This window comes from Platichthys flesus, chromosome 4 (genome assembly GCF_949316205.1).
Source record: "Platichthys flesus chromosome 4, fPlaFle2.1, whole genome shotgun sequence".
NCBI classification, from domain to species: Eukaryota; Metazoa; Chordata; class Actinopteri; order Pleuronectiformes; family Pleuronectidae; genus Platichthys; species Platichthys flesus.
The window spans coordinates 2,918,636-2,931,681 of NC_084948.1; the positions used below are offsets into that span (position 1 = coordinate 2,918,636).

Below are 13,046 nucleotides of genomic sequence, written 5' to 3' on the forward strand. Positions count from 1 at the left end.
AATTGGATGAGTTTCTCTAAGGGCTGCTACACTGGAGGATTTTCATATCTTGACCGAATTAAAAAATGTGGGAGACCACAGACATAATGACAGATTCAACTGATTTTTATTTTAAACGATTTGGCTAGAAAGTCAGACCACACGGGTTAGTAGGAAACAATTTCACAGTGGTGGTTCCAGAGACTTGAAATCTCAAGGAAACAAAATGAAAAAATATCTTCTTCAGTTTCTTTAATGGTGGTGGGCAAACAACATTTAGGTGCATTACCACCATCTGCTGAAATGGAGTGTAAGAACCCTTGTGTGATTAAAAGTGATTTCAGAAAAAAACAAAACATGGATGAAGATCGATGTCGTGTGTTCCATTTTGCAGTGAGCAATGCGAGCCGGAGGTGAATTGGAAAATGTATTGTTGTTTTGAGTCGCAGCTGTACAAGTATGAAACATCTATTTGGTGATGCTTCCCGGTCAGCTCGCTCTCTTGGTATTGCGGGTTTCTGTTGGAGTCGATTATTGTAAATATTGATATTTACGATTCAAAATAGGGAAGGCTCCGGCTCAATCGGTAGCACTAAGATTATTTTGCAAATCCTTCACAATTCCAGTTGAGAACTCGGGCAATTCCAGTCTAAAATCAGACTGATTATCCTCTAGTGTGCAGCAGCCTAAATTGCCTTCCTCATAGACTCTACTGAATGTATTTTGTAGCTGGGTCGTGTCTGAATTCCGCCACAATTAAGCTCAAATGTCACCTGCCTGCTCCCCTTCCCCCACAGGCTTGACTTAAATCAAACTAAATCAGGCTCCTCACAGCCAGTGTCAAGAGTGTTGTCACTTTCCTATCTATACTGAAAATTGGAAAATGAGGATTCTCTCTGTTGAGTCTGGATGGAAAATCAGCCTGAGCAAAACAGCACAAATGCCTCCTCGTGCTGGCAGCCAAACAAATGGACACAAAGCAAAGTTACCCTTGTCCAATTCTGAGAACTATGATGTGCTTGTGAAGAGTGTTTATTGTACCCTGTTTCTTCAGATTGTTCTGGTAAATGCCGGTGGGCCAGTTAAGCTCTTTTTCCTGCTACGCTTATATAGAGAGGACTAAGGAGACAAGGTGACGGTGTTTCAGCATCGGCAGGGTATCACAGAAAAGGAGGCATTCATTAGATGATTAATACAAAAATCATCAGTTAATTAATAATGGAAACACTTTTCTCAACCATTAAATTCATCTTTCGTTATATTCACTCTTTTTGATAGTCATACTTTTGCGATATAGCTCAAATAATTCTATTTTTAATATTAATTAGGTTTTTGAAAGATTTTTGGGTTGTATATAACTTGAACAATGTGGTTTGAGATGGAAAAAACATTTCTTATGAGGCGTCAGTAATTATTATACCACTTTACAGGACTGTATCGAAATTACCAGAATTTAAATGTGTATTAAATAAAAGATCAGAGTCACAGATAGTTTGTTTTCAATGAAACAAAGACTGTGAAACACTTAAAGTATGACTAGCAACATCCTCCCTACAATCTCTGGTAACCAAATGTGTTGGAAGTTTAATTTCAACATTTATTAATATTATTTTAACAGCAGACGAAATGTAATGTGTTGATGTAAGGCTGTGGCAGCTTTAGTGAACCACTGCTGCTGTCCTGAAAGAACTGTAGACGAGCACGCTCAGCAATTAAGTCTTTATAATGCAGCCTACTTTCAGGCTTAATTAGAGTGTCGATGGAAAAAATAAAACATCATCGTCAAACTTATTATAGAGTTTGTAAGTAATGAAACATTTTAAGGATTTTTCAATGTTGTTTAGAGGAAATTTTAAGTTATCCGTATAAGAATTAGATATATGCATCACCTTATGTGTGCTACACTATGTGCTGGTTATATCACACGGTTGTAAGTCTGTTAAATGAAAGTGATATAAATGTTTTTTACATTTTTACTACCTCTGTTCATTATTGTCAGTTATCAAAGGCTGTGAGCTGCACTATGAACAATGAGTTATTATATGATGGATAAGCTTCAATTTGACGTTTTTTTATTTAACTTTATATACCTTTCAGTCTATGAAAACAATACAAAAAAAAAATCCCTGTTTTTCGTTCAAAAAGCATACTCACTATTTTCTTATCGTATCGTATTCGAATCACCTGGAGAAAATCATAAACCTGTTTTTAACGCCTGGAGTGGTGCGTATCAATCTTTCACCTGTAACTCCACACTGAAAGAATCCCTTCTACGCCTATCTGTTCTCGAGCCATGGGACGCTCTGAATGTTCACTATCGTGTCAGCAAACTGTTCGATTTTTACAGTGGTGTCAGCAAACTATACTGTAGTTGCAGTCAGCTGTCTGTCTGATTTGCTGTCACCTTTACTTTTTTTCCATCACTCCCTCTCTCCTTCTATCTCCCTCTCTCTCCCTCCCTCTCACTCCCCCCCTCCCACTCCCCCCTCAGGGCTGTTACTAGCCCATAAATAGGCCTGTTGGAGGTGATGGAGGGCCTCTGAGGGAGATGAAGCACTACGGCTGATTCCCAGAGAAAGGTAATGACAGGCCCGTCAATACCCGGCGCTCCGTTTACTACAGCCCATGTCTGCCCTACTAACAAGACTTGAGGCTAATACTCAGAGGACCCAGACCGTGTCCTCTCAGGTAATTCAAGTGATGGATGGCCTGAGATGTCCTGATTACATGCCCAAACGTCTCTCCCGCTTCAAATCACCGACTACGCTTGTTAAGAGCTAAAAAATGATCAGAGAATTTTTTTCAACATTACCTGGTAGAGAAGCTTGGTATACCTTATGATATACTGTATGTTGCACTTAATATGTATCTTCACCTAGAGCTTAATTTATAGGGATGGATCCACAGGAAAACATTTATATAACACATAATTTTGTCGACTCCTACTGTACGTATCCTATCCTTGCCAGTTTATTGGTCAATGCTAATCAATCCCCTGTAAGACGAATGGCTGCTCATCTTTCAAGCTTCCAAACAGGCAGGACAATTAGGTCTCAGTGTCTCAAATTGGAAATGGTTCAACCTCCCAAAGCTTCTTAATTACTTACAGTTTGCACTGCACATTTTAAGGTTAGAGGTGATTGGATTGATGCAATAGTCTAGATAGATAGATAGATAGATAGATAGATAGATAGATAGATAGATAGATAGGTTGTATATTTGTCTGTTTGTCAGAAACGTCTGAATGGATTTCCACAAATAAGGGAGGGTGGGCCATGACACAAGAAAGAACCCATTTGATTTTGTAATAAATTGGGATAAATGGGTGGACCCCATCGACTGTTTATAAATATGGAGGACGCTTCTCCACTTTCTCCCACCATCCATAAATACTTGTGAGATCTTGGCATTTGGACCCAGACTCTGTGCAGAAGCGATCAGGGGATAGAGGCACAGTAGCGAAGGCCTGTCGATACACGCGCTGATAAACAAACTTATTGGAAGAATGAACATTTTAACATAACTCAGTGTGATAAGTATTTGACAAAATTAGACACACCACCTTTGAGAAGAGAACAGTTTTTTATGGTTGATATAGTTTGGATCACTTTAGGGAGCTGTATTGTCATCCATCTCTATAAACAGACCATAGCAGATCAAGGATTTATTTTTCCTTTCTTTAACATGGTGAAATAGGGGTTGTTAGCCTTGGCTGAGCTATGTGCTCTCCAAGTGCCCTCCAAATTTACCAATAATTGTTGTAGTTACTAGTGAAAGTGAACCTGACTGATAGAGCAGCAGCAGTGATGTTGAATATCAGCACAAACCTCCTCAAAAAGCTCCAGGCTGTATGTGTTGTCGTCATCAGCAAAGTAGACGATTCCAGCTTGACTACTGTTGGCATTAAATGTCTCCCTCAACCACCGCAGGGCCAGATTCCTTTGCATGGTTCCTCGCGGTATTCTGGGATCCCGGGTGTCACCCCGCAGCTTATAGTTCCTGGGCGTCTCTACATTGAGGTGGGTGTAGTTCAGCCCTGTTTCTCGAAGGAGCCTCGTAACAAGAGTTGTTCTCCTTTGCGAGTCCTCAACCAGGATCCAGTGCAGGTTGGGAACATGGAGGAAGGTGTTCGCCAGCCGCGTCAGCTCCGCTTTCTGCACCGGCCGACTGTATGTAGGGGTGATGATGTGGATAGTAGGCAGCACATCGGACCAAGGTGGAGGCCGTGTATACACATATTCTGTCCTCACCACCTCCACTATGTCCTTATCTGAGGCACAGTATTCTTTGGAGTCCTGCCCCTGGCCACCTGCCTCCCTCTTCCCCTCGACTCCATCATCTGCAGATTTGGAGATAAGAGCATATGTAAGGTATTAGTGCAAACCTGTGCCGCCCTTTGTATATTTGCCTCAGGTGACTTAAACCCAATGGGGGTAAAGTGTACCTGAGAGCCGGTGGTGGCGGACTGCAAGCCTCTCTGGAATGATAAAGATCTCTTTTACTAGGTGGTGACAGGCTGCAAAAAGTGAAAGCAAGCACCGTGAGAGGGAAACACAGCTGATGGACAGAGAGAGAGAGAGTGCAAGATGAAGGAGGGATGAGATGAGATGAGCTATTCCCCCTGCGTTGCCTTTGGGTTTTTCTTTATAAAGAAAGAGAAATTGTGGGTATGTGGATCCATCATGACTCCCTCATACCTGCTTTGCCGATCCACTTCAACATCATGCTCGGTTAATTTAGTGCAGGAAACATAGCCATGCATTTTGGTTCGGAGATCTCTAAGCATAAATAAAGCTTCTCTGATTGCTGTGAGCTGGGTCTAGCGGTTTGAAAGTGTTTGTAATGAAGAAGCATTAACATAAAGTTGTTGTTGTTTTTCCAAGCAAGGGCATGCATTTGCATAAATTAAGTGTGTGGTTCAGGGCCTACACCAACTTTATTTTCACTTGACGACTTATGTAGTTTCAAGATCAATCTAAACACCGGACCTGTTCTCTGTCCAATCTAATTATGACACTTTGTGAAACATAACCCTCCTTCTCACGGAAAAAAACGTTTTAAGTCACTACGAGAGAGATTTTAACAAATGCCCTCCAAAGTGTAGATTTCCCAAAACTCCTAAAACCTAAAACCATGTAGCCTAATAGAGATGCTCATCTATACAACTAGTTGTGTGGCTGGTTGTTTTCTTCTGGAGAGAGGTCATGTGATAGGAGCCTGATGAATCTGCAAAGGCTACGTTGTGATCAAAAGACCCAATCAGCAAAAGGTTGTGAGGGTCTATGTCTAGTTTTCAAACATCTCTGTTTCTACCCATCCACACTAAAACGCCACATTTACAATAAAACAGGGCAAGAAGCGTTTCCAAAGTGTATCCATAGCAGAGTTGATGCGTTTTCCAAAAATAGTATTATAGATGTTGCCTTAGCCACTGCACTGGAGGAAAGATACCAGAACCTGTGGCTCTATTGTGATAAATGTTTGTTTTTTCTCATACAAAAGGATAAGACCCTTTTTTAAAAGTACTTTGATTGACTCTAGTGATAAAATCTTTTTATTTTCTTTGAAAAATAATATTTGGCCAATGTAGTTTGTATTCTTAAGTTCCTTTCTTTTTGCCACAACCGTAGATTAACACAATCCGCTGATGGCCAGATGTTCAACAAAGGCTGCCAGTGAGCATGCTGCCAAAAAAGCTCCAGCCTCTCTTTTGACAGCACACAAAAGCATGGCTTTTGTAATTTTTACTGTAACCACAAGAATATAAAATGACTTTCTCCATTTAATTGGAGAAACCTTTCCCCCATACAGTTTAGATATGCAGTGAAGAGAAAGTAATGCAGTATGCATTTTAATGATTGCCGGCTGAGCAGATACTATTTTAAGTGTTTGGACGACCTGCAAAACAAAATTATTTTATTATCATTATTATTGAAATTATATTTTAAATATTTGGAAATGATCAGGAGTCCAGACTAGGCACCGGTAAACCAGTTTGGTTTTTTCACCCCTGTATGTGCACTCACGCCATTAGACAACTATATTGATTTGCTGTCGCTCTAATGTGGGTTTGTTTACTCTGCAGCATACTTGACATTTCATTCCGTGTGTTTTTGTTCCTGGGGGGATGAGAGGAAGGTCTCATAAGTGCATATTAATGACTGGTGTGTAAACGTGAGTGGATTCGAAGATATTCCATGAAGCTTATCAAGTAGACACATTCATATCGAAGGTTGCTAATTTATAAAGTATGACTTTGATTTTTTTAAGTTGAGTAAATGTTTCAACATAAATCTATTGCATAATGTGAGAAGAAATTAAGGATTGACAGGGCTGAGTGGATAAACTGTGAATGTTATGTGATTACAAAGTTTTGTAACATCCTTTTTTTTTCAGCAAAAGAAATTCAAATGACTTTAATGAATGAATATGATATATAGAAACAGCCTCTTAGAATATGAAACAGTGTATGTGATGGTAAATTCTAAGCAGTCCACACTGATGAGGTTTACCATGACTGGACAAGTGCTATTGAGAGCCGACGGAGCTGCTGATAACGGCCAGTGAGTGCCTCTAAATGAACCACCTGTTGTCTCAACCTGAAATGGAGTGTTAAGGTTTGAGGACCCACTTTATGTTTGATATTGCCAGTGAAGTGCGGTGCACTGCGTACCCTTGCGGATGGCGAGGAGTGGACCAATAGCGCTTTGGTGCCAAACAGTGATGAGCAGAGTCCAGGGTAAAACGATCAACACGATGGCAAGAATATCTCTTCTCTTCGGCATCTCCAGGATTGGTTATTTGGCTCGGCATTACCTAGAGAAAATGCAAAAAAAATGTATTATCATTCTGCATTTTATAATGAACAGGACTTCAAGATAATGATCTTAATCCTAACTGTAACATCAACCCCAGGTCTGAGCCTAACTCCACCCACTGCATGATTTTGAAAAACTTGAAACTGGGCAGGGGACTGAGAAGCACTGTCCCACTTCAGGGGCTGCCTCCTTCAGAATACGCTGTCTACCTGGCCCATGAACCTTGCCTCCTTTTTGGGACGAACCGAAATAAGACCGGTCTACAGAGGCTCAAGTGTACAATTTAGTGCGTCACCAAAGCACAATGAATCCTGCGATAGTTTGGGCCAGTAAGTATCCACCTGTTTTCATTTGTTCGGGGATGAAAGGACGCATGTGTCGGTCTCATTTGACAGAACTTTCGAAATGGGTCTAGTCTCCCTGCTGTGATGCAATCGGTCTTTAAATGCAGCCTCCAAAAGATGCAGCCCCAGAATTTAGACACAGCTACTGTCACTGTCAGTGACGTCATCAGGCCATACCAAAATGGCATCTTCTGAGGTGGAGGACTTTTTCCCCTGCAGAATCCCCTGAAGTGGACATTAGTGTGGAGGACGACCATGGTGGTACCAAGCCACATCAGCTCGAGACTTTAGCTCCAGTCACATCCAAAGCCAGAGCTCTAGTAGCAGAGGCATTGCAAGTGGGTAGTGTAATGTTCATAAGAAGACTCATATTAACGATTGCTCGGATAAATTGTAAAGCCTTGTTATCACCATAAATATGTTTGCAGCCACTGCATAAAATCTCAAAGTCAATAATCTGCACAGTCAGAGATGTTGGTATATATACGATGAAGTGATAGTTGGTGACGTAACCTGCTTCCAGATGAGCCAATAGCAAAATTCAATAGCTGGGTTTAAACCAATAGAGGGCAGTCACTTTTTACCAAACAAGTTTTGAATTCACACACTCTACACTAATTGTCAAGATTTAGACCTGAATCAACCAATATCACTAAATACCTGAATATGTTTCCCGCTGAAAAAGTGTTTTAGGGTTTTAGTTACTCTTTAAACTTGCTGAGGCACAGAGTTGCAGTGTGTAGCTGACTCTCAATAAACTGATAATGGGAACCTAATTCTCAGGCCCTTACTCATCATTAACTGCTTCAGAAACATAATATTCTGACCCCCTGACAATGAGAGTGAAAAAACACACGACCTGTGACACAATATTCTACTCTCTGATGTTGAAATCAAATTAAGTACTATACCGTCACAGAGAAAGATGCATTATTGCCACACCATTAAATGAACGATACAATGGAGCAGGTGAAAGATGGCACCTTTAGTCAGAGGTTAAATGAAAAAAAGCTTGGGTTTAAAGCCGTAACTAGGCATGTCAGCCAACATAAGGAAGGTCAAAGCCACTGGAGGAGACCACAGAGCAGGAGCTAGTTCACTCTGCCAACCCAGTTAGCTCATTGGTGCCATCCCCGAGGACAGGGACGTGACTTCATGCCCAGTGCAGAAACTATTCATCAGCCAAATGACAGGAAACAATGTCACCAGACTGCGGGTTGACTAAATGTGCCCAGTCCCTCTGAGTCCAGATCCCTTGGTTCAGCTTTGTATCCCTTTGAAAAATGTAATTACACCATGACAGAAATAAGCCAGGGCAGGCATCAACTGGAATGGCATGACTCTTCAGCCTCTTTAAAAGACAGCTCTTCTGCGTGCTATGTGGCGATTTGGTTTAACTGATGTAATCCACTTTTGCACCAGTCACGTTTTAATATTTAATGCGTTGAGTTTTTTAGGCCCAGCAAACATATATAAATATCAATAAACAATTGCAGTTTACAATGTTGTTTTCTAATAATCTGAATGGTTTAGACTTGTTTATACTGCAATAATGTAATTATGTATATCTCTATAAAAAGTCCTTTCGTTTAACCAACATACTGTACTCAAATATGTTTGGTTGGATAGAAATTTAACAAATCAAGAAATATAGAAAATATATAACAACCAGTTGTAATTTAGTGGAGTGTGTACCTCTGCCAGTCCCCTTATGAAACCACAAAATATGACACAATCATAAATTCTGAAAAGTCTTGCAATGTAGTAATGATCTGCCCATTGAATGGGCTCTTCCTTGACTCATACAGTGTCAATAATGTATGGAAATCCTCTCAGTAGTTTTTGTGTAATCCTGCAAATTAATAAACGCTGATGAAAACACAATAACTTAACAGGGGTAAGAATATTATAATTATTATAACCAATTCAAAGAGATTATACAGCTAATAGTTAACAATTATCTTCATGTTAAGATATTAAATAAATAAGCACACAATGACATGGTCACAACATTTTTACAGTGTGTTTAACAATTTTAATCTAATTATTTTATTCATTATTGAATTTCACTTGGCAATTTAAATGTGCTGCTGCTCATTTTTGATCAATTATGCTGAGCCCTCATTGAAAGAAAATGCAGTAATTAACTGATCAGCTTAAACAAAGGAAGTAAAAAAACAGACATAATGTGAGAACAGATGTTTGGCCTATTCATTTCAGCTTTACACCTGAGCAAGCAAGTCATTACGTTCCCCTCAGTGATGCTGCTCCCACTGCTTTGGAAGGTGGCAGAATATTTTGAGCCTTAATATAATTCTGCACGCCAATTATGTTTATTAGGCTTTGAAAATAAATACACCATTAATACCATTGGCATCAGGTAAGAATGGCTTGAGTGTGAATAGTTGTGACACAAACCCTCCATACACCAGAGTGGTTTTTCCTAATAAGACTTTTGTTCACCAGAATTTTTAAGTGTTTATGTTTTTCTTAGCAGAGAGAAAGCATTATGGAAAATATAACTCTGCTTGCTTTTATGGAAATACTGACACTACCCATAGGCCAAGTTCTTGAATTAATGGTATGGAAATGTCAGTGATAAACACAGTTATCTTCTTTTGAGTCATGTTTTTGAAAGGTCCATACATCTTCCAGAACCACAGGAAAAACACAGTGTATGTTCTTTGTTTGAACTTGGAATGACATGTCATTTACACATGCAGGATAAGAAATACTAAAATTTAGAGCCTAGAGTAATTTCCCCGGAATTTCTTAAAGAAAAAACAGCTTGTCTTCTTTAGATTTACTACGGAGGGTAGTGAGACAGTACAAACCCCTCCTAATGCTTAATGTTTACCCATTAACCATCGTGACTACTACTTATATTTAAGGACATGGTCTTGTTTACCCTCACACTTTTTAAGGATGTCCTCAGTATTGTCCTCAGTATCAGTATACAGTATTACAGAAGTATTAAAAATAAAACCCAATCAAAATAGCAGAGTTTGGGATATCCTGATTTTTATGTGAATCAGTCAATCAATCATGCTTAATGTGTTTAGCGCCTTTCATAAAGGTAAGAGCAGTTCAAAGTAATTCACAACCAACTGACAAGCCACAAATCTGACAAAACAAATATTTATGAAGACAATTATATACCATAAAATATATTTTAAAAGCTAAAATAACACATAGCTCTCAGGCTATCAGATCAACCAATCAAAATCAGAGGCAATGATGCTAGTTGGACAATGGCCTATACAACTAACAGAAAGGCTTAACGCTCACTGGTCACAGGGATTTAGATACTTGGGAATTATCATTACAACAGATTTATCAAAACTATTCGAGGTCAACTATGGAAAATTGATGGGCCACATAAAAACAGACCTCACAAGATGGGAAATTTTACCACTCTCTTTGTTAGGAAGAATAGAAACGATAAGAATGAACATTTTGCCAAGATTGCTCTTTCTTTTTCAATCACTACCTATATATGTACCTGCGACCACATTTACTGCACTGGACAAAAAGTTTTCCAAATGTATATGTCAAAGCAAACCACCAAGACTTAAACTTAGAAGACTACTATGTCCAAAAGACAACGGAGGCCTGAACATGCCTGACATGAAAAAATACTACTGGGCAGCCCAATTACGAGCAATGGTTGCTTGGGTATCACAAGAATCAAACACTATATGGGTAGGAATGGAACAAAGTGAATGCCCAGACACACCACTAGACTCACTTCCATTCCTGAATTTAAACCACCGTGAGAAGAATAAGATTACTAATATATGGGTTAAAAATACTCTAAAAATATGGTCAGCTGTGAGGAAAAAATTAAACCTCCCCACGAATATATCCAGAGCTATGACAATAGCAAGCAACCCAGAATTTCTTCCTGCTAGACTGGACAGAGGTTTCGAAAGATGGAGGGAGATGGGTATAGTGGTACTGGACCAGCTGTTCGAGGGAGGGGTAATGAAGTCATTTGAACAGCTTAAAGAGATATACGATTTAACAAACCAAGACTTCTACAGATATTTACAAATAAGACACTATTTATATACACATCATGAATGGGAAAAGCTCTGCTTACCACCATCCAAAATGGAACACTTCTTCATATTGATAATTGAAAAAACAGTGAGAGCAAAGTTCATATCACATCTATACAGGATATTACAGGAAGAACTGAAGGAGAATAATTTAGATATTAAAGAAAAATGGGAAATAGAGATGAACATAACAATTTCTGATGAACAATGGGAAAAATCATGCGAGCAGGGACACAGAATAACCAATAGTCCAAACTGGAGGGAATTTGGATGGAAAATTAAAATGAGATACTTTAGAACTCCACTTAAAATGTCTAAATGGAGCAACACTTCAGCACAATGCTGGAGGGGTTGTGGCAAGGTGGGAAACCACGCACATATATTCTGGGACTGTCCAAAATTAACACAATACTGGCAAAAAATACAAAGGGAAATAAAAACATGTTTATTGATAGATATACCTTTAGAATCATCAAACTTTATTTTAGGGATACTACCAGATAATATTGAAGAAAATAGCCAGGCAAAACTTCTGAGAGCCCTTCTTTTATCAGCAAATAAAGTAATAACAGCCTCCTGGCTGAAGCCACAGCCCCCCACAATAACCCAATGGAGGGACAGAATACAAGAAATGTATAGGATGGAATACCTCACTGCCCTATTACAAATGAAAACAGATGTATTTAAAAACAACTGGTCCCCCATAGCTCTACACTTTCATTTAATATGAGCAGAATATATAGATATATTTATTTTCTTTTCTCTCTTTTTATTATTTTTTTAATTTTTCAAGCAATGGACATCTTCAGGCTATCCTCCTTGATGTACTGTGTGTGTGGACAATGTAAAATGTGTAAAACTCAATTCTAATATACCTGGATCTCGGGGGCTTGGGCCTGCGACATCCATGGACAGATAACCCCCACAAACCAAAGACTTGTACCCGTGGTCACGTTAAAAATGACCAGATGTGATGTAATGTATGACTGTATTTGATAAAAGGAAATAAAAATAAAAAAAAAATAAAATAAAATAACACATAAAGTTATTTTAAAAAGTACAACAAATAACAGTCAATAAAATGCCATAGAAACAATTGTAATAATATTAGAGATATAACAGATTATATTGAATAAAACTGAAACCATATATGCAATATAATGACGTTTAAATACTTAATCTAAATCCAGCTTTGGATTTGCTGATGTGATTCGCTTACAAGTGGCTTGGAACATAAAAGCTATAACCTGCCTCCTCAAAGATTTTTGTCTTGCACTTAATAACAGCTAAATCGTCAGCAATATGGTTTTGCTACATAAATGCAGGACCGACATTTCCCATAATGCATCTATTTGTTAGGTCCTCCCTGTCAAGTAAATGTCTGAGCTCCAGTTTGTAAAATTCTCTTTGTGACCACTGAACTGGTTCTGAAGTCAGTTGAATGTTCTTTAACAACACTGTTTGCTGTTGATTAATAACACGATATAAGTGAAAACATATTTTTGCAAGCTTACCCACAGTTATAACTGGATCATGGCACCACTGGTGCCACTGATGCGCAGCACGGAAGGCCACACTATGAACTGGACAAGTGTCGTGGCAGTGGCGTCCTCCATGTCAGCCGGCCATTTCCTGTACGTCTTCCTGACAGGTAACCTCAGGTCTAGACCTGGAAGATAAGGACGTTACAGCTTATATGATTCAGTGATGAGAGAGATGTGAGTGCTTTAATTGTGTGCCACCATCCTCCAGGCGCACACACACATACAAAGACACGTTTGTACTTCTATCATGGAGAGGACACTAATTGACCGAATACATTCCCTAGCCAGTACCCTAACTTT

The 13,046-nt window shown here is 39.1% G+C and overlaps 1 protein-coding gene across 3 annotated transcripts in view; it reads right to left on the reverse strand.

Moving 5' to 3' along the window:
* Positions 1-13,046, reverse strand: part of b3gat1a (beta-1,3-glucuronyltransferase 1 (glucuronosyltransferase P) a) — an 86,798-nt gene that overhangs the window by 10,742 nt on the left and 63,010 nt on the right. The window contains exons 3-6 of one of the 3 annotated variants that reach the window (XM_062385710.1): positions 12,717-12,871; positions 6,653-6,795; positions 4,424-4,456; positions 3,807-4,318 (exon numbers count right to left, since the gene is read on the reverse strand). In XM_062385710.1, the coding sequence (XP_062241694.1) occupies positions 3,807-4,318; positions 4,424-4,456; positions 6,653-6,764 (657 nt within the window). In that variant the 5' untranslated portion in view covers positions 6,765-6,795; positions 12,717-12,871. Of the gene's footprint in view, positions 1-3,806; positions 4,319-4,423; positions 4,496-6,652; positions 6,796-12,716; positions 12,872-13,046 lie in introns of all 3 variants that reach the window. The other 2 variants (XM_062385709.1, XM_062385711.1) reach the window with 2 other exon arrangements.